Here is a 22,232-nt window from a genome sequence, read left to right as displayed (position 1 = left end):
ATATGAATACATGTAGTAATATATGTCATTTTCAACTTTTTCCTTATTTGAAACGATGCTGGCCTGGAGTCCATATTTTCTGACTTCAAAGCCAGTGTTTTTGTTGTATGTGCTTGTCTGTTTCTTTTTATAGAGGAAAAGTTGAACTTTTCAAACTTAATTATACAGAAGGATAATTTGTTATTTTGTTTTTCGTAACTGGTTTGGTGGAAGCAGACATGGGTTGTTTCATCCATCATTCCCTAGAACCTCAAATCCATCTGTTTATTTATTTAGGAAATATTCCTTAAACAGCTCCATATGCCAGGTTCTGTATTAGTCTGCAGGCTAAGAACAATGATGTGACATAGCCCCTACCCTCTGGAAGTTAAAATTAAGTCAGAAAGATTTACAAAAGGTCAGGTGTTAATAATTACATGAAATTATTGATATGTAATAATTATATGAAGTGAGCATCCTGTTACCCTTTTAATTTAATTATGGATTTGAGACTTTTTTTGTTACTTTCTGCTACTTTGGTTGGGCATGCTGATATAAAAAGGATTTTAAAGGCTTGCATGTCTGCCAAGAAACTCTGATAAATCTGTCAGAGTCCAGGAGGAAATAGTAAACCCTGACCATGAAACACTGTGCACTCAGTCTGTGTCATTTTTCGCAAGCCATTCTTCACCAACTTTTCCTTCCGATGCCCTACTTTGGTTTAATTGAAGTTCATTGGAGACTTAAATTGTATGTAATTAATGGAAACCCTAGGAAATGCACAGTGGTAGTGTCAGTCAGTTGTTACAGGCTGCAAGCGACTACTCTCTAGCTGGTATCATAATGGCCCATTAGTCATGCTTCCGAAGAGGTGTCAGACTCTTTTTCTCCTTCTGAAACATCTATGTTATTTAATAAATTGAATAAGCAAGCCAGAGATTGCTCAGAATACTAAGTTGAATAATCACCTCTCGAGAGGCATTCTTTGAAGTCACATTGCTGTGGGTGCAGCATTTCTGTTCTACTTTTGGCAATAAAACTTAGAGTTTTCTTTCACTTCCACACTATTCCATGGATATTAACAAAACATCTTTCCTCTTCACCCTGAAATCCTCCACATCTTTCTTTTCGTATTAGTGATATTGCTACCAAAAATGTATTATGCAGCAGTCATATTGCAGGGTTGACACATAAGGTGTCAAGTAAGGAATTGTTTTCATTCTGTGTTTTCTCCAGAAATCTAGAAAATGGCTTCTGAGTTCATGAGTGGCCAAACTCTAGAATGCATTTTTCAAATCTTCTTTTCTCTCAAAATAAAAATGGATACACATGTGTCAGTTGGATGTGCATCCTTGCTTTCAATCACTGCCAAGGACTTTAACTCAATTAAAAGTAAAATTAATTTTCTCCTGTCATTATTCTTTCTGCATATTTTTTTCAAAATGATTTAAAGGAAAGGTATTGAAGTGTTCAAAATAGTAATTCACAAAAAAAAGTCAATAGATGAAAATCAGTAAGCTTGGATTTTAATATGATGTGTGATTATAGAGGTTTATGTATGTCCCATTTTTAGAGAACATGGTTGGAAAAAATGTAGTTGCCTGAGAAACATGAGAAGCCAGCTCAAATGATATATTTAAGGCCCTAAGAAATAATCTTTTACTATATCTTTCTTCAAAAACAGCCAACCTTCAAATTTCTAGCTTCAGTGAAATTTTGTAACCTTATTACTACAAATAAGAAAACATTATTTACCTTTAAGACTGTTATAAATTGGTATTCTTTCATTAAATGTTATGTCTTTTGTATAAATGTGAACAAAATAAAATGCTGGTGCTCCACTTTCACTTTGGGAGTAATGTAGAGTCTACTAGAGGTGTCCAAAAAATGTGACACTGGTGTCATGAACTACAGTGATGACAGAAGGAATGAAAAGGAGATGACAGATATGAGAAAGTAGAATCTGGCAGAGCAAATGCTTGACTCTGAGTTTAGTGTCTAAATTAAATGGACACTTTATTGTGATGTGCCTGGACAATAGCAGGTATTGGCACTCTGGAAACACTTTCAGTTGACTCTAGCAAGGCCTTTAATTAGGTGTTTTGAAAGTTTACTCCATTAAACAAACATCGTCAGAATGTAAACTCATAAACTTCATGCGTTAAAATTATAAATGAATTCTAGTAACAAATAATGAAAAAGAAGCTTCTTACTATATTAAAAATATATCCCAAGGGATACTGTAATTACTAGGACAAGTTTTGCATCTTCCTATTAAATCTGAAACATTTCAGTTACAGCAAACAATATTCATTGATAATAGTAGTTTGATTTTAAAACTTGCAATTTGAACAAAATAGTTATTTTTTTTCCATTTTTGAGTTATCAATAGTAGGCAGCTATTTTTAAGCTTTATTTCAACCTAGGCTATGAATCTGAGATGGAGGAACAAAAATACACTCATAATACATAGTATAATATAGTGATAGTGTTGTGATGAAAAGATTATGCTCTTAAAACAGACCTCCTGGATATAATTTCCTATGCAGTATTGCTTCACTGTGACTTCCATCAAATTATGTGGACTCTCAATTTTCTTAATGGTAAAATCGGGATAACTGTACCAACCTTGTAGGAGTAAATGAGTTAGTGTGTGGGTAGTGCTTAAAACAGTGCCTAAAATTTTAGTTGTTATTACTGTTCCTAATATAAGAACTGCTAGTATCACTTAGGAAGATATCTCATATTTCTGATTATTTTTAGTCTATATGCACTGATAAGAAATGCTAGTATCACTTAGGAAGATATCCCATATTTCTGATTATTCTTAATCTATATGCACTAATAATCCTGTGGTTTTTAAATTGTATTCATTTCATTACAAGGTGGAATTCTTACAGATATATGCATTTTTTTTCAAATGTTATGTTTCCATAGTTACCTTACTATATTTCTTTGTTCTTGAAACTATTTTTTATAGTAATTATACCTACTGGAATTTGCATAGTACATTAGAAACCTTTGAATTAATTTATCTCATCTTTAAATAGTCCCTTGAAATGTAAATTCTCTCATTATATCCTATATATAAGATGAAGTGGCTTTTACAGTGTCACACAGTTGTAATTGACAGGTGTAGAATTCCAGTCCAAGTGTCCTGATTCAGAGTACCTGTGCTCTTTTTCTGATTCATGGTTTTCATGGATTTCCCAAAATAAAACTAGATAGATTCACTGATGTCATCTTCCCTTGCCCATCAGAAAAGCACCAAAACCAAAGACCTTTCCTGCTCTGGGGTATTTAGTATGAGATTGCTATTAACCATCCTCACTCATTCTTTCATTCATTCTTTTAACAAGAAATTATTAAGTTTCTGTGGGCAATATTGTGCACTGAAAATGCTTAGTATGGACCCAATTTATTCTCAATGTATGTATTTGTCCAGTTATTTCTTTATAATTGTTACATGTTTTTAAAAAAGACAGTAACTTCAAATCTGCATGAAATAGCAAGGCAATATAAATTAAAAATTACTGATAATGGAAAGCACACACATATGCACATGGATAAAAATACGAAATGTACTCCAAAATGAAACTCATGAAGTCCTGTGTATTCTCTAGGGCCCTCCATATATATTATATATGTGGGAAGGCATGAAGTGATTGACCTTAAATTAAAGCATGCACTCAATTAGTTATCCTGAGAGTAAATAAATTTTGCTATGTAAAATATTTATCTTAAAAATTTAAAGAAGATATTTAAGAGATAATATCCATCTAAATGATACTTAAACAGAATATGGAAAGTGCCTGCATGATGATGAGATGATACTGATAATATTTATTCAGATTTTTTACATAGGGTGTTATTGGGGAATTACAAATATTTTTGGATGGTAACATTTTTTTCTATTTTTCTGTCAGCTATTTTGTTCTCAGTTTACCTAACATTATATTTATTTAATATCATTAACTTATAGTGTATTATTAAGTATAGCATATCATGAACATATATGGTTGGCACATGTGTCTAAATTATTTTATCATGAGCATATTATTGTTATGTTTCAGATGACTATAGTACTCACTGATAACTTCTGTATTCTTTGGTTTGGAAGTATTTATTATTTGAGAAGTGATATCTACAGAGTCAATTAGAATGGATGGAATCCCAAGTACTTCCTCTTACATTCTTGGAATGTGAACATATTAGGGACTAGAAAGAGAGTTATTTATTGGGCTTTTTTTTATTTTACCATATGCTCCTTGATCTTATATTAGGCATGTGTTGACAGAAAAAGTATTTTAATTACTAAGGCACAATCCTGATGAGTTATATGTCTGTTGATGACATTTTTCATGTGTATTCAATCAACCATCTGACAGAAACTAAAGCAGAATACCAAAGTGGCTTTTGAGAATTTATGGTTAAACTTTATTTGCACATGAAAGTAGTCATTTTACAGAGAAAGCACAATGAGTGAAGTCATATTAGGGTAAATACAATTAAGGAGACATATTCAGCATGATCTATATTTGCTAATCAAAATGGATGTATATTGCATCTGTTTTTCTGATCTAGTGAGTAATGTAAACTCAAAGATAAATCTGAACAGAAAATGTCTTTTGTGACAGGTACTCATAAAACAGCTACTCCAACACATCAGTAATTTGTATAGCATTAAACTTTCAGATAGAAAAAATGGAGAAAAACTTCAATTTGGTTTTAGATGAACTATTCCCAGACTTTTTCTTGTATCATCAAGATGCTGTTATTGCCTTTCACCTCTTCCCCATTTCCAAATTCAATGTCTTCAGTTAGCCATTTCAGGAAATAGGTGACATAAACTAGAAGTCGTCCTTAATCATGCAAATTTCCTTGAAAGTTCTAAAAGAAGCCTTTGTAGCCAGACACAGTGGCTTACACATTCTAGCCACTACACTCAAAAATATTATAACTATAATGTTTAGAAAGAGTGGATTAATTTTAGTTATGATAATTTCATTTCAGTTAGGTTTTAGAAGATTTTGTTTTTACATATGCACACTAAAACAGTTACAGATGAATTTATGTAATGGGTAGGATATGCTTCAAAATAATCCAAGGGTGGAAGTGTAGATGAAACAAGATTGGGCATGAATTCATCCTTGTTGAAGTTGGATGTTAGGGACATATGGATTTGTTACACTTTTGTCCCTGCCTTTTTTATGTTTGACATTTTCTGGATATATTTTTTTAAACATACGAATGAATCAAGTGTCTATGTAGGGCCCAGAGTACAACTTTCCATCCTTACTCATTAAAGACACAGGAAACATCAGCTCTTTTGCATCTTGCTCTTTCATATCAGAACTATGTTTTTGAAATTATCTTACATAGATCTGTAAGGAAATTCCATTATGGTCACACAATAGGGACCTCTTTTGACTTTTATAATAAGAGGATTTTACCTGGATGACAGTATATATTGAATGTGCACTTCTTTTAATGTTCTTGTTAGTGACAGATAGGAAAAAGGTTTAGTTTTCTCTGTTTACTCCTGTGTTATAAAATATGAATGTAACAGAAGAGTTAAGTCTCAGTTTTATCATATATAAAATAATGGAACAAAATATTGAAGTTGCCTTGAAGCCCACCAGACCTGCATATATGTGGCAATAAACATCAAGGGATTTTGTGTTAGCATGTCTGTATTTCTTCATACCAACTTAGTTCAGCTATTTAACCATTCTAGTTTCCTTACCCGAATTATTTAAAAGTAGATGAATAAGAATATATTGCAATCTATTTTCATTAAGCAGTCCAAAAGTGTTTTTCATCTTTTGACAATTTTTGTGGCAAAGGAAAGGTTCAGTTTTTTAATCTGAGTGATGTTTGGGAAAGAATGATCTACCTACCACAGGACCTGCCTCAGAGTGGTTACTCAGTAATTGTACAGCGAAAGGAAAGGCGGGGTGTTATTCCACCACTGATCAGAATATTAGCATAGGGCAGGCCGATCACCAGTTTCCCCATCTTACCATGTAGATGCGACAGTCATGACTTAAGTACTAAGTGGTTTTTTTAAGGGTGTTTGCTCTCTTTGCATCCCTTTTATCATCTCTAAAATGCTTCTAATACATCTCATTTCTACCTTAAAATGATTTTATGATTTTCCTATTTTTTAACACACTACTAAGGTCAGTGTATAATGCAGAAGCAAAAATAAAGTGGTGAATATCATATACCATCTATCTCTAGAAGGCAGCATTATTTATAGGGCAAGAAAACAGTCTTGTCCCATTTCCCTGCCAATTGTGAGTTCTTAATGCAGTTTTGAGAAAGGGAACTAAGAGACTTTGAACAAACCTTCAATTATTACCAATAAATTTCTGACCCAAAAGTGTTTGCACAAATCTTTTTTGCAGTATCTAGTTTCAAAGCACAGGGAGGGGTGAAACAATATTTCACATAGTGTTATATTCCAGATGAGGTGCGTTAGAATGATAGGCTCCCAGGACAAATGATGTTTTCTGAATATAAATTTACTTTTTTCACACTGATGGCTTTTTAAAAGATGTATGCAATTAAACTGGAAATATTTGGCCCAAGTTACATACCCAGGAGCTTTTGCAGAATATGTTGTTCTAATTGATACAATTATTTTCCTAATAATGAATTTTTAATCAAACTCTTTTTACAGAATGTTTGATTAGCAGTGGTGCCTTTTGGTAAAGAGGAACATGACTCAATTTCTAGTTTTCTGTAAGACTCTAAGTTTTGATACATTAAAATACTACGTGAGCATTCAGGACAATAAAGTTAGGTTCCTTTCTTTGGCAAATCAAACTTTGAGAGAAATTTTTCTTTGAAAATTTGAAATACTAAACACTTATAATGGATTTTGTTGACTTCCTGTTCTGCTCCACTCCCTCTTCAAGACAGATCTTCCCTCATTCCCACACCTACCCTAAAACCTGTTTGGCAAAATTTTGTTACAGTTGTAGAACATCAGCCCCTCTCAGTTCTGTTTTATTTAAACAAAGATCAGTCACATTTTTTGTTTCTCCAGGAATCAGATGGCCAGGGCTGCCCCTTCTGTCGCTGCGAAATAAAAGGAACAGAGCCCATCATCGTGGACCCATTTGACCCGCGAGATGAAGGCTCCAGGTGCTGTAGCATCATTGACCCCTTTGGCATGCCCGTGCTGGACTTGGACGATGACGATGACCGTGAAGAGACCTTGATGATGAATCGGTTGGCAAATGTTCGAAAGGTAAAACTAGACAGTATAGGTTTATTTAGGGTGGCATGTGGATCTGCAGAAGAAGTGATGCTGTCTAAATGGGGTGTGACAGTATATTTGGGTTTGGAAAGATTCAGAAACCAAAAGTAAGGTGAAGCTATAGTGTCGACAGGCTGATTAAATCAAGACACAAAGTAGAGTTTTAAATTTCAAAATGAGAGGTGGTGGGAGTTTTTATATGGCATTAAAGATCATCTGAGACTGGCAATAGTAGATCTGTGAAGAAAAAGACAACTATTAAAATTGGAGATGATGAAATTGGCTAAAAATAGTCTTTCTTGAAGTCTAAAAGAAGTGTCTGATGGAGTTATTCTCTTTTAAGGAAAAACCAGCCTTCCTTTTGGCTACTAAGTGGTCACATAAAATCTACGGCTTTGAATTTTTTCCATTGTCTGGCGCTTGCTTATCAATATTGCTGACAGAGAAAACTGACTTTGTCAGTTCACTGAGAATGAATGCTACTGCCCACTTAGAGTTTATGTAACCCCATTCACAAGAGACTAATCAGTGAACCAGAATGCCAGTTGAGTCATTTACAAACCAGAAATAACTATCAAGAGAGCTGGACTTTTAGAATCAGAAAGATATGTGAGATTCAGATTACACTCAGAAATCTTGTGCTCTCAGAGTCAGAGAAATGGCAGGGAGTCCTATGAAAGGTCTGCAGATACTGTGTGCAGGTACCCCTCTACCCTCCAACTCAGGCAGATATGGCTGATCAGTCATGGCACTCATCCCTGCTGAGTTCAGACTTGGCCCACACAGCCCTATAGAGCCCTCACTGCAGTTCATGAAGATTTGGCAGGTACACGAAACCTATGTGCTGTCTAGGTGGAGTGATGGAAATGAGTTATGGCATCAAACTGTATTTGCCGTGTGCATCTGTCTCTGTGGTAGGAAACACTTGGTGCAGAGAACTGATGATACATTTCTTTGGGTTACCACTTCAGGGTATCAAAGTTTATCTCTTGGTCTCCTGCATTTTCTTTGTTCTAAGGTTCCGTGCTCATCAAAGACATACCCAAAGATTTTTACATATGGGTTTTTCATATGAACCATCACCAACATGGCTACTTCAAACTTTGCTTTGGTCTGGGGTGATTTTTATTCTCCAACCTCTTTTTTTTCCATCAGTGTCATAACTTAACTTTCAGAGAAACTACTCTTGATTCCACCCTTTAGTCATGGCAACCACATTTAGTTTTTACTTTTGAAGTATGTTATCACTTTGACCCAAGAGATGGAAGAGAGGAAGTTATTCCTCAGTAATCCTAAAGGATGAACAAGGAAAAAAAAAAAAACCTTAAATTGATACAGGGAATTGAGACTTGATTTTAAGTTTTAAGATAAACTCTTAATCGGTAAACTAGTACTAACGTCTTTAGATGGGCAAAGTTTTTCACATACTTTCTCAACAACTTGGAGAGGTAAATACTCTTCTCATTTTTTCAGATAGGGAAATGAGGCTCAGACTAGTCATGACACATCAGTAGGTGGTAGAGTTACTACATGCAAACTTTGTAAAATAGAAAGAGCTGTTTTCTGGATAATGACACATCCATATATCCAACACCCCAGTGTAGCGCCCTCACATGCGGAGTGTTGAAATGGTTTCTAAGTCAAATTATGGAATATGTCCTAGAATTTTTATCATATAATATTATCCATTTTAATTAATACTGGTAATAAAATAATAACATTTGTGATTTTAATGACATGGCACTGTTCCACGTTCTTAATTCTTTGATATCATTTGATCAACATATCAACCCAATGGATAAGTTACTGTTATTGTAAAGTTTTATGAAGAAGGAAATGGAGGAAGAAAGAGGTGAAATAATTTACCTAAGATTTGCATAAGATCCTGGAACTATTCTGTAGCAGAACTGGTGCTCTTTTCCAGGTCTTCCTAACTTCAGAGTTCTAGTTGTGAACTGTCATGTAGTATGCCTCCTTTAGCCTCTTTGGAATGTGTCACACACATTGTACTTGATAGAGCATCACCACCTGTCTTCTAAAGGTCTTTTCAGTTCTATAATATAATATACATCATGAATAATTATTAACTCACAATAAAGTTTTAATCAGAATTTTACAATAATTTGAATTATGATCTGTTGGTACTAACCTATAAAAATATTATGTCCTACACCTGCATAATGGGCCACCAAACACTCAAATTCAGTTAGGCCCTGCTAATTTATATATAGGTGGCTATTAAATCTGTTTTCCAATATACTAGCTATGTGGCTTTTAAATGTAAATTTAAAATATTAAAAATTTAAAATTTTGTTTCTCATTCACATTCAACATTTTGCTCTATAGCCACTGGTGTCTAGGAGCTACCATAATGAACATACAGAACATTTTCTACAGCAATTGAAATACCTATTATTGATGGATAATTATCCAATAGATAATTCTATTGGATAGAGATTTATTAGCTCATTCCTTCAAGTTCTTACTGGAAGAAGCCTTGTCTTGGTGCAAAAGACCTTTCTTTTTATTTAATAACTGGTCTTAGCTTGTTCTGGGTAATTAACTACAGTTGAGCACTGAAATCAGCAAACTATGGCCTCTTTTGGTTGGTTTTTATGAAAGCTAAGAAAGATTTTACATTTTAAATGGTTATATGTTTAAATGATTTTATAGGCACCTACATAATTTCTTTGATTTTGCATTTTGGCTTGCAAAGTCTGAAATATCTACTATCTGGCCCTCTAAGAAAAAGATTGCATCCCCAGGTCTAGGGCACAGTAAGCATTTACAGAATGTTTGTTGAATGCACAGATAATAGGGAAGAACAGAAAAGTATTTAACAAGCATACAGACACATACACACCTCAGGTACTTAAGGAGGCCTAAATGGTAATGTTTTCTAGCTAGGAAAAGGCATTTCAATTTTTTTTACTAAATGGGTTTTTCTTCTTTCAGTGATTTGTGTTAGGGGAGAGGAGTGGGGCCTTAAGAGTAATTCTTTGAAGAACTTTGTATACCTTACTGCGTGGGGTAAAACAGTGTTTGCCCTATATGAGTTTGGGAAAAGCTGTAGACTAGGACTGTTTTCCACCGAATGAAGTGGCAAGCTGAGCTTCTGTTTCAGCAGTGGCACTGACAGTTGAAAGGAACCACTGGTACCGTAAAATGAGCAGCAGAATGTGTAGAGGTGACTCTAGTGGCTTTTTCTTGATCTTTTCAGCCACTCTCAAGACCATGCATGTTTTGTTCTCTGGCTCACTGTGAGCTTTCTGTCAAGGGAGCTGAGAGATTTTTACACTGATCCTCTCTTTAGTTTCCCCAAGAAAAGAATGGTGCTCTCAGACATTATTGTCCCGGCAGTCTCATTTCAGTGGCTTACTTGGCAGGCAACAGTGTCATTTAATAAAGCCTTCACTAGAGTCAGTGCTATTTCTCTCCTTTCCTGTAGCACTTAGATATGGGAAAGATTTAAAGAAATTGTAACTTTTTAAGTTTAAGCATCGTATTTCAATTAAATGTCATTGTGTGCACTAATCTGCTTCTAGTAATTAAACAGATTGTGAATGTTAAAATATTTCATTAATCACTGCCGCTTAACTTTCAATAAACCTAAACTTTTGTGTAGATGCAAGCATCAGTTGTTTCTGAATGATTGGGGAACATATTGCTGTGACATTATGTTCCCATAGCACTTTATGTGTATTTCTGTTTCAGGGGTTACACTAAATTGTTATGTTTTATTGAGAGGACTGTCTTCTCCATTAGAGTATTAATTCTTAAGGCCAGTGTGAATGTCTTATTTATCTTTGTGTTTCCTGGCATATGAACACACTCAGTAAGTACTTATTAAATAAAATGATAAATTCACATGCATGCTCAAATGTTTTTTGAGGGCAGTGACCTGATTTTATGCATCTTTGTGTCTTCCTATCTGAAGGCTGAATATATATGTACAAAATATCGAATTATAGGTTCTATTTAGTTGTCTTATAGCTGAAGCCATAAACAAATATCCTACAGCCATTTTCACACAATAGCTCTTCTACCTGAATTTTCTTCCTTTCTGTTTTTTCAGTCATTCTATTGTCTATTCATTCATTTATTCATTCACTTTAAAAACATTTCATTCTCTCAACTCCAAGAGTGACTGTTGGCCATTGTCTATTAGAATGATTCAGTTTTCTTTTATCTGCCATTTCAAGTTCTCATCTCATCTTTCTCTTCTTTTATGAGCAGGTTGATGCCTATATTGTGAATTCATTTCTGCCTGTCTTGAACATGCTGCAGTCTTTAAATTAGTAATGCTTCCATCATAACATAGAGGACGGAGCTGTGTATACATTGCTATTACCATGGCGATATCCCACACATGGGGCTGAAAGTAGCATAGTGAATGTATAGAATGAATTTCTATTTTTTCTCTTATAGGTATATTTAGTAATGCTTATCTTTCAGAAGTAGAAAGAGCCTATAAATCTATAATGCAGTGTACTGTTTGTCTTCCTAGATACATAGGCTATTTTATGATTTTCAATTAGAAGATGATTTAGATTTTGCTTGAAATTATACCACTGCCTAACTTCTCAAGCTGTCTGTAGTTACAGGATAATAGGATCTGAGTGAACCCTCAGAGGAAGTCCAGGGTATGATTGGTAAGATCATACATATCCTTTGCTCTGACTTCATCAGATCAGAGCTAAGGAAGTGTCTATTGCTAGACAGAATTTTGTTTCATTTTGTGAAATCTCCTTTTTGACACAGCTTCTTAGCAGTTATGTTGATAGAATATATTATTCATCAAATATGTAAAATCATGAACAAATATTTGCATACAAAATAAAAATGTTCACAGACTGGCCTAATGTATGACCTGAGATTAATTCCTTTGGTATTAAACATTTTCTTAAAACAGGGTTTAAAATTTTAATGAATGGTTATTTAAGAACAAAAATAGCTGTGACCAGAGGTTAAGGGAATTCTTCTTTTATCTCTTTTTATACATTCTAGTGTTGCCATCATTAGTTAAAATACATATTGTTATTAAACACTTAATATATCATCTAATTCTTGCTTTTCCTAATGATAATATCTGAAGAAAGGATCCATAGTATTCCTGGTCCTGAGGAAAGAGTTTGTGTGTACAGATCAGTGTTTTTGCAGCATTTTAAGAGTGTTGCCTTGTTTCATGTGACTTAGATTCCAAACTCCATGGCTTGAGTCCATGCTGAAGCAGTGAGGACAAAAATCACGCACACAAAAAGTACAAAAGTAGTAATAGACATTCAGCACGTAGAACACGGTCCTTAAGTATGGACAGTTCTACCTGCCAAGGGTATTCAGAAGTATGCAGGGACATTTTGGTTTTCATGATGAGGGGTGGAGGAAAGTGCTGGCATGAACATTCTACAGTGCATAGGGCAGTCCCACCCAAGAGGACTTACCCTGACGATATGCCAGTAGTGACCTCTCCTGCTGTGCGATACAGGTCTAGTCATGGGTGACAGTAAGCTATCCAAAGGCACCGGTTTGTTGTTTACCACTTAATTGCATTCTGTTTACTGATTTTCTTTAAAACTCTGCATGCAAAATACTGGCATTTTCTTTCTAGTCTGTGATCAACAATGGGAAAAACTTCCTTGCCCAAGTGCTATATGATGTTAGAGGGACCTTAAAGACATAGTTACGTATTCTTCAAAAATGGTTTGAATATGTAATAGTTTAGGAGAAGCAAGCACTTGAAAGTCTTGTACTTGGTTTGGGATGACCTTCCTGTAGTACATTATGAGCTCCTAGAGGGCAGAGGGTTTACCTAGCTCTTCTCTTCATTCTCAGAGACTTGCATAGTGCTTGACACACAGTAGGCCAAGGAGAATAATCAGTGGTGACACTGGTCTTAACTGTACTATTCTGAAGAGAGCTGTGGTCCCTGGAGTTGGCATCCTGGGATCAGATTCTAGTCAGGCTGCTGCATATCTGTGTGCCTTGCACACAACCCCCTGTGCCCCTGTGACCGTGTTTGTGAAGCCCCACCGTTTAGGATTGAGATTAAATGTGTTAATATATGTAAAGCCATTGGAACAGTGCTGACACATAATAAATGTTAAACCTTAGTTGTTATTAACATTATATATAGTGTTAAGATTCCTGAAATATTACTGTAGTTCTGAAAACTAAATATCAGTATTTTTGAGATATCTGGAAGTTTTTCTCTTTCTTACCTATCATTCTTGAGGAAGAATTAGAAACCAATGTGTATTGGTTTGGCAAGCAGTTGGATGAATTACTTTACCATATTAGTAACTACATAGTTATGATTTCATTGCATGGACATACTAAAATAATTTATTATAAAAACCATCTTTTATGTTTAAAATTCATAGAAAATACAAACTTGTTAACATGACAGCTAAAATAGTATTTTAAGGACTAAATAATTAAGAGGAGTTTACAGCAGTCTCATTTTCTACATAACTAAATTTTACTGATTAGTCTCTGAAGTACAGTGAAGAACAACAGTAACTAAATAGTAATCAATTCTTGTTCAAACCAGCTGTACCTGGTATTTTGTGAGCAACGGGAGTTTCACATTTTTCAGTGACTGAAGTTTATTCCTTTAATCCCCAAAATATTCTTGTTTCTTGGCCATTTTTGTGGGAATGTTTCTGAATTATATGTCACCCTCCCTGACTTTCAAAATTGGTTATGCAGCTGAGTGAACCAACTAACATAAGAAACCACTACAATCAGCATGACAAACTTCTTGAAGCTTACATTTTGCTAAAGGAGTTAGGAGGTTTCATGGAGAGAAGGGAACTATAAATTTAATTTAAAATCACATATATATTTGGATCACGATGCAAAATTCATGTAAGTGTTCAAAATATGAAACTTCAAAGAAATTTCAGGGTTATGGAGGCTGATTGCAAGCCAGGAGATTACGTCCTCCACATGAAAGATGCTTCAAGGAGAAGCAGCGTAGCTCTGTGTAGTTAACAGTGTTTAACAGTTTAATGAATCAGTGTCCTTGGGGTTCTCCCACTTGTACTTCTTTTAAGTGCAATTTTTTTGACCACCTCCCTGTCAAACTTTGAAGAGAAGTCAGCTCATACTCCAGTCAACATTTCTTCAAGTCTAGGTTTCTAAACCTTTTCTTGTTCCACATTGCTTCTAATTTGTAGTATCTAAAAATTGACAAAAATTATTAGTGGAACATAAATAATAATAGGAATTTACAATAGTGAACATCATTGTACACACAAATCAAATATTAATATTCTTAGTAAGTTATCAAGGTGCCCACATTTCATCCCTACAAGAGAAATGCAACAGAATTCCCCCCCACTTGGAGGAATTTTATTCTCTTTCTTTTTTTGGTTAAAATTTTATTCTGTTTCTGTATTAAGATGTTTTAAGCAGTTTAGGTTCACAGCAAAAATGAGGGACATGTACAGAGATTTCTCATGTACCTCCTTGCCCCCTGGATATGTAGCCTCCCATATTATCAACATCCCCCACTAGATCAGCATATTTATTACAATTGATCGAATCTACATTGACACATCATTGTCATCCAAAGTCCATAGTTTACATTAAGGTTCATTATTGGTGGTGTACATTCTGTGGGTTTGGACAAATGTGTAGTGGCTTGTATCTGCCATTATAATATTACAAAGAATAATTTCATTCCTGTGTACTTTGCTTACTCAATCCCCCCCAGCCTCCAACCCCCACAAACATTGCTCTTTTTACTGTCTCCCTAGTTTTGCCTTTTCTAGAACTCATATGGTAGAATTATACAGTATATAGCCTTCTCAAATTGACTTCTTTCACTTAGTTATATGCATTTAAGATTCCTCCATGTCTGTGTGTGGTTTAACATGGCTCATTATTTTTAGTACTGAATGATACTCCAGTGTTTATATGTACCACAGTTTATTTATTTGTCCATTCATCTACTAAAGGACACATCGTTTTTTTGCTCCCAAGTTTTGGCAATTAAGAATAAAACAGTATAAATAAGCAGATATAAGCAGTTATATCTCTTTAGGTTTTTCTGTGGACATAAGTTTTTAACTCCTTTGGGTAAATATCAAGGAGTGTGATTTCTGTATTGTATGATAATAGTATGTTTAGTTTTCTAAGAAACCACCAAACTGTTTTCCAACTATCCAGCTATGCATATAGCTGTCCAGTTGTTTCAGCACCATTTTTTGAAAGACTGTCTTTCTCCATTGTATTACCTTTACCTTATGTTCCTTTACCAAAGATCACTTGACTCTTTTTATGCAGACCTATTTCTGGGCTCTCTATTATATTCCACTAATGTGTTTGGCTATTCTTTTGCCAAATACATGTTTCCAAAATGGCTCTACCATTTTACATTCCCACCAGCAATGAGTAAGACTTCCCATTTTTCTGCATTCTCATCAGCATTTGGTGTTGTCAGTGATCTGGATTTTAGCCATTTTGATAGGTGTGTAGTGGTATCTCATAGTTTTAATTTACATTTTTCTCATGAGCTGTGATGTGCAGCATCTTTTCCATATGCTTATTTGCCATCTGTATGTTTTGGAGAGGTGCCTGTTAAGGTCTTTAGTGCATTTTTAAATCCAATTTGTTTGTTTCCTTACTGTTGAGTTTTAAGAATTCTTTGTATATTTTGGGTAACCATACTTTATCAGATGTGTCCTTACAAATGTTTCTTCTCATCTGTGTTTTGTCCTTTTACTCTCTTGATAGCTTCTTTCACAGATCAGAAATTTATACTTTTAATGATGTCCAGCTTATTGATTATTTATTTCATGGATCACATCTTTGGTATTATATCTAAAAAGTGATCACCAAACCCAAGATCATCTGTATTTGTCCTGTGTCATCTTCTTGGAGTTTTATAGTTTTGCATTTTATATTTATGTTTGTGATCCATGGGTGTAAGGTCTGTGTCTAGATTCTCTTTTTTGCATGTGGGTGTCCAGTTGTTTAAGCACCATTTTCTGAAAAGACTGTTTTTTCTATTGTATTACCTTTACCTTTGTTCCTTTGTGAAACATCACTTGACTTTTTTTATGTGGACCTATTTCTGGGCTCTCTATTATGTTCCACTGATGTATTGGCTCTCCTTCTGCTAGCATCACATGGTGTAGCTTTCTAGTAGGTCTTGAAGTCAGATACTGTCCATCTTCCAACTTTGTTGTTCTTCAGTATCACTTTGGTTATTCTGGGTCTTTCTTCTCCATGCAAACTTTAAAATCACTTTGGCAATATCCACAAAATAACTTGATGGGATTTTGATTTAGATTGTATTAAATCTGTAGATCAAGTTAGGAAGGCTTACTTTTCACTATTAAGTTTCTCCCTAAATTCTTACAGATTGAGGCTACTAGATAAATTGCTTTTATACAACATTCCTGATATAAACTTTTGTTTATTATCTAAAAGGGAACAATGGTACAGATACTCCAAAAAAGATAACATAAGTCACTTATGCTATAAATTACATATGGATATGTGTGTATAAATGTTTCTTAATGGATATCTTCTGAATAATCATTTGTATAGGCTATTATTTTAAAGACTTTATATTTTGTTACATTCACAAATTAATATGAGAAAAGAAGAATCAAGTGTATACTTGGTAGCAAGGAAAACATACTTAGAAGAGTATGTTTTAGTCAAAAAAGTTTTATCAGTGTCATTCATTTTCATGCATTTAGAGAAAAATGTTGACACTCTAAGAAGCCTTCTCATCATCCTTATAATACATGTATGTATCTTGTTCAGATATTATTCATTAAGCAAAAATCTTGTTAGAAATATTATAAAATTGACTATCTCTAGGACTGTCAAAATTTTCATCTTCGTAGTAATTGGGGAGGTTTTCTCTTGTCCTGTTTTTAATAATACCATGCCTCGGTTTGAAGTTTCTTAGCAAATACTTTGCCATTTCCATAATAATCTTATTAAAGCTTTTATAAAATCACTCTTTAAAAGGTGTCAATAAAATGAAGAGTGACTAAAATAGAAAGAGTTCCTGGCTATTACTTATAATTGCTGAGTGTGCTGAGATGGGCTTTTGACTACTTTACCTCTTGGGCCTCTTCTCTCAGGGTTTATTGTTAAAATTGTAGGTTTGGATTTCTCTTCGTTATGGTAGTCATTAGCATCCTATTGTAAGTGCCAAAGAATTCTGTAAGTTTTATCAGAGAAATAAAGAATAGCATTTATTCCTTTCAGGAAGCAAAGAGCTGGGAAATCAGTGAGTAGGTAGACGTAAAAGAATCAAATGTAGTCTTTAAATTTCTAGAGCACCAGGATTCCAATTTGTTAATGACATAATCATCAGCTACCAGTATTATGGAACTCAAGAGAAATTGTTACTTAGACAAATATACTGGTAATGATAATACAGGCAGGAATTAAGGCACCCAGCTTTTGTATTTTGAAAGGAGCTGAAACAAAAAAAGATAGATATATTTTTAAGGTTCTGAAAGCAAGTGTAATACTAGAAGAGTGAGAATTACCTAAAATCAAGACAAGGGAATGTAATTATACAAATTAGGTGTCCTCTAACTTGAAAAGATGGTTCCATCCTTCCTAATTCTTGCAGTTATTTCTATATAAATGATTGTTTATATTGTACAATAAGTTTTATTCAGTTAATTCTGTGTCCACATCCTGCTTCCTGTACTTTACTAGTTAATTTTTCCATAGCTTTTCATTTCTTTATCCTAACTTAATAGACTGAACAGATGAAAGATGAAGGAGTTACAAAGCAAGGAATTCATTTAAGGCAGTGGCAGAAAGCAAATGATCCTGTTAAGAATACTTGATTAAAATGCTCTTTTATTATACTAATTAGAATTTATTTATTTATTAGATTAAAACCAGAAGAGTGGGAGATAAAATCTCTACCATAAGATAATTAGAGAATAAATTAAACTGTGAAAAGGTATTTACAACAATTGTAACATATAGATAGCATGCTGGTCACTGTCCTAACGTATAAAGAGCTCATTCCAGTCAACGAGGGCCAAATAAAAGAACATAAAAAGCCAGTAACCCAAAGAAATACACATGCAAGCAAATATTGCATTTTTTGTAATATTTGTTTAAGTTCAGATTTAACCATCAACATGTACCATTGAAATGCCAACCAAGTATAAAAATAAACAAAACTTCAAAACTAAAAATACTGTATGCTTTCAAGGCTTGTGTAGTCGTAACCATCTCACATGACTGGTAGAAGAATAAATTGGGTTTACTTACTATCTGGATACCAAAAATATCTTTAAAATATTTATAAATTTTGACCTATCTATTAATCTATTATCCTAAGCTCAAAAAATTCTGATTCTGCCCTTAAAAATTAAAATGTATATAGTCAAATATATCTTTATGTTACTACTTTATAAGAGAGAAAACCTGAGATCAGCCTGTGTTCATAGCAATGGGACAGTTATTATGTAAATATTGGTATACACATATAATTTATTCTTTAAGATTATATTTATGAAGAATATTTAATGGCAACTAGAATTATTTTGTTAAAGTGTTAACTGAGATAGACTAGATTAAAAATTGTGTATGTGATTAAGAAGTATCACCAATGGCTGTGTTTAGATGTTTTCAAAACGTCTTGATGTTTTCCTGTAATGCCAATGTTGTATGCAGTGAAATTATGTTCTTTATAATGAGGAGGAAAAAAGTGAAATGAAAACACAGTTGAAAAAGATACCAAGGAAAGGAGTACCAAAATCAGTAAAACTCATTTGTTATGGTAAACATACATACCCCTTAAACTCACAAACCTACTCTTACTCCTAAGCTGCTTTTCCTCTTGTTTCTTGTTACTTGTTATTTCTATATTGACATAAGACACTCTTATATCAAGATGAAAAAATAAAAATTTGTGTTAAATTCAATTCTAGATTTTTATGTTAATGACAATATTAATAACAGCATTTCTACTTGACTTTTGAATGAATTGTGAGACTTTTATTATTTGTTTAAATATTTGGTTTTGTTTGGGCCTGATAGAAGAATTGTCTAGGGCAAAATAAGAAATAAGATGGGTAGGAACATTTTGTATGAAGATGTCTTTAATACAGCTATCTTTTGATAGTGAAGATGTGCAAGCTTTGACTGGATCTTTGGAGGTATATAGATTGTATTGTCACTTCTGTGTCAAAATAGTCGATATTCCTAACTCTGTCATCCAAATAAAAATTAAATGTTTTGCAGCAGCTTTTATTTTATCATATTTCACCTAATTTCATTTAATTTTATTAACCCATAAAGTCGCCATGAAATGGGTTAACCTTATTCTATCATCCACAGATAACAGTGTTGGTAGATGATGACTGGTGTAGGACTACATGGCATTTAAAAGGTCTAGCTGAAATAAATATTACATATAGGACATACGTATATATGAGGTTAGATTACACACTTGATTATATGGCTATTTTATCAAAATCCTTGGTCATTATGGTTAGTTGGCATTAGAACTTTAGTTTGACAGCTAGCCACACATGGAATTCACACATTCCAATCAAGTGTCCCTATCAACTAAGCTTACCTGTTATTGTTCAGTATTTAAACAAGTACTTTACTACTCTTCTACTCAAGATGTTTTATATATGTGTATTAAATGTGCATTTTTATGCAGAATGGATTTGGTAGTGACTATGAGGAACACTGGATAAATCAGTAAGAGGTAATTAAGCTAACACAGTTTATAGTCATAAATTAAACCTGAGCCAGAGGATTGGTGCCAAGCTGCTTGATGGTGGTTGTGTTGCCGTTACTCTCTTTATTGCCTGTAAGAAGTAGAGAAGGATAAATGGCCTGAGTGATCTTGGAATGAGGGTTAGATCTGTGGAGGAAGGCAGGGAGAAGGGCTGAGGGAAATGTCTGATAGTGAAATAATACAAATAATACATTAAAAGTAATATAAAACAATACAAAGATAACTGGCCACACCCCTTTATCACATCTAAGGCTTTAGAGGTATTTGCTGTACCTGATGACTGCCTACACAGGGGAAAAGTTTGATACTCTAGGAATGAGTCCTTTAAAAAGCCATTAAATATTCAAATATAGAGTCAGGTATAGTTAAAGGAAAAATAATTTAGATCTATATTAAATCAATCTATTTTGCTTTATTTTCAGAAGGGAAAAAATGGAAACTTCCTATTTAGACTGATAAGTTTTGATATACATTTTAATGTCTCATCTAAGAATTTGATTATTAGCTGGGGTCTGAGGTGTTGTGTTAGTCATCTTGTCTCCTCAGACTTTCACACAGAAAGGAAAGAGAAATGGTGACCTTTTATGTGACCATCTACTAAAACCATCTACTAAAAATGTTTACAAATGTTCATAGCTGGAATTAAATTTTACCAGCAATAAAAGTTAACGCAAAGTTTCAGTACTCTAATTGCAGAATTGTTCATAGAGATAGCAAGAGGTTCAGCAAAGAATAATGTATTGTTATCTAAAGGGCACTGTTAATTATCTACTCTTACATGGGAATTTTGCTATAATTTAGAACTCAGTAAAATGAGTAAGTTATAGTGAATTTAGTCCACATAATCAATGGAGATGAAATAGTTTTTGTTCCTTCACATACTGATATATCCTCCATAAAATTCTTCCAGCTAAGCCAACTTATAATGATACTATAATGCCCTAAAATGAATTCATTTTTCAGGGGAACAATATATAATCACCTTGAAAACACAATATGAATTGTGCTAAGAAGCAAGGTCTGCTTCCAATTACATTCACAAAGCTGTAGAAAGGGTGCTTGTATGGAAATATCTAGAAGTTCAAGGTTATTGCTGTACCACACACATTGGTTGGCGTGCCCTGAGGATTTTCAGGATACTCTCAATATCTAACATTTCACCCATTTCAAATAAAATCCATCCCATTATTTAAGCAAACTAGAAATTTGGTAACTGCCAAAATATTAGTAATTTAAGTGGAAATCAAGTTCTAATGGTGATGTGGGCTGTTGGCTCTGTCAGAATTCTGCTTCAGGTAATGAGAGAAGCAGGAAAACAGCTGTGAAAGGAAAGTGCTTGGATGAGCATAGGTCTAGTTCAGCATCTTTGCACTGTGTGCGCATAATGCTGAAAAATTTCTTTGCAAGTAACTAAACAAATGATATGTATTCTGTGTGTGTGTGTGTATGCTCTCTCTCTCTCTCCCTGTATCTATCTATGCACACACCTGTATATATACACCTCTGCCTCCTTACCCGGCTCTAATTCAGAAAGATCTCCCTGTGGCAGCTGAACTGGTTCACCAAATAAATAAATTTTGTTAGAAACACAGATAATTTTATATGATAATTATTGATTGGCCAGGTTCTTTTAAATTCCATTACTCATATTTTATTTGCACACACACTCTGTCTCTTCTTGGGATAGGAACAGTGTAGATAGCTTTGCTTCTTGAGTCTTTTTTGTAAAAGATAATCAGATCAACAAAGCACTTCTATCAAGTAACAGTTTTACTAGCTCTCAGAGAATGTATTTTATCCTAATGGGAATTATGGAGAATCAGATGTCCTGTGACATCTGATCTGAAATGCTATGACATTGTGATGCACATCATTTACATCAGGAATTCTGTTCTGTCCATGGACACATTTGGATTGGTTTTACTTCACAAAGTTCACATTCATAACCATGTAAGACTCCATCCATGACTTTTTAGGTAGAATTGTTATTATTAAGAATCACTGGCTACATTAAAATCAGATTATGACTATAAGTTTCTACATTTTCATTTCTAACTTTGTAACAATTGATTTTTTTTTGCCTTATCACAAGATAGATATAAAAAAGGATCATGAAATTAAGAAAAGATTTTTTAAAATGTGATGTAAAATCATGTCTAAATTTATTGATGTATTTTAAGTTACTTGGCACCCATGGAAAGAGACACAGAATTGACAGTTTAGTGAAGATGTAAAAAT

The 22,232-nt window shown here is 33.8% G+C and overlaps 1 protein-coding gene across 6 annotated transcripts in view; it reads left to right on the top strand.

Moving 5' to 3' along the window:
• The window catches only part of CBLB (Cbl proto-oncogene B), a 221,514-nt gene that overhangs the window by 131,191 nt on the left and 68,091 nt on the right, over positions 1-22,232 (top strand). For all 6 annotated transcript variants that reach the window (XM_036930770.2, XM_036930766.2, XM_057502408.1 and 3 more), the window contains one exon: positions 7,034-7,237. In XM_036930770.2, the coding sequence (XP_036786665.2) occupies positions 7,034-7,237 (204 nt within the window). The remainder of the gene's footprint in view (positions 1-7,033; positions 7,238-22,232) is intronic.

This window comes from Manis pentadactyla, chromosome 1, assembly GCF_030020395.1.
Source record: "Manis pentadactyla isolate mManPen7 chromosome 1, mManPen7.hap1, whole genome shotgun sequence".
NCBI classification, from domain to species: domain Eukaryota; kingdom Metazoa; phylum Chordata; class Mammalia; order Pholidota; family Manidae; genus Manis; species Manis pentadactyla.
The sequence above is the reverse complement of the archived record's forward strand: the minus strand, read 5'-3'. Positions and strand labels throughout refer to the sequence as shown.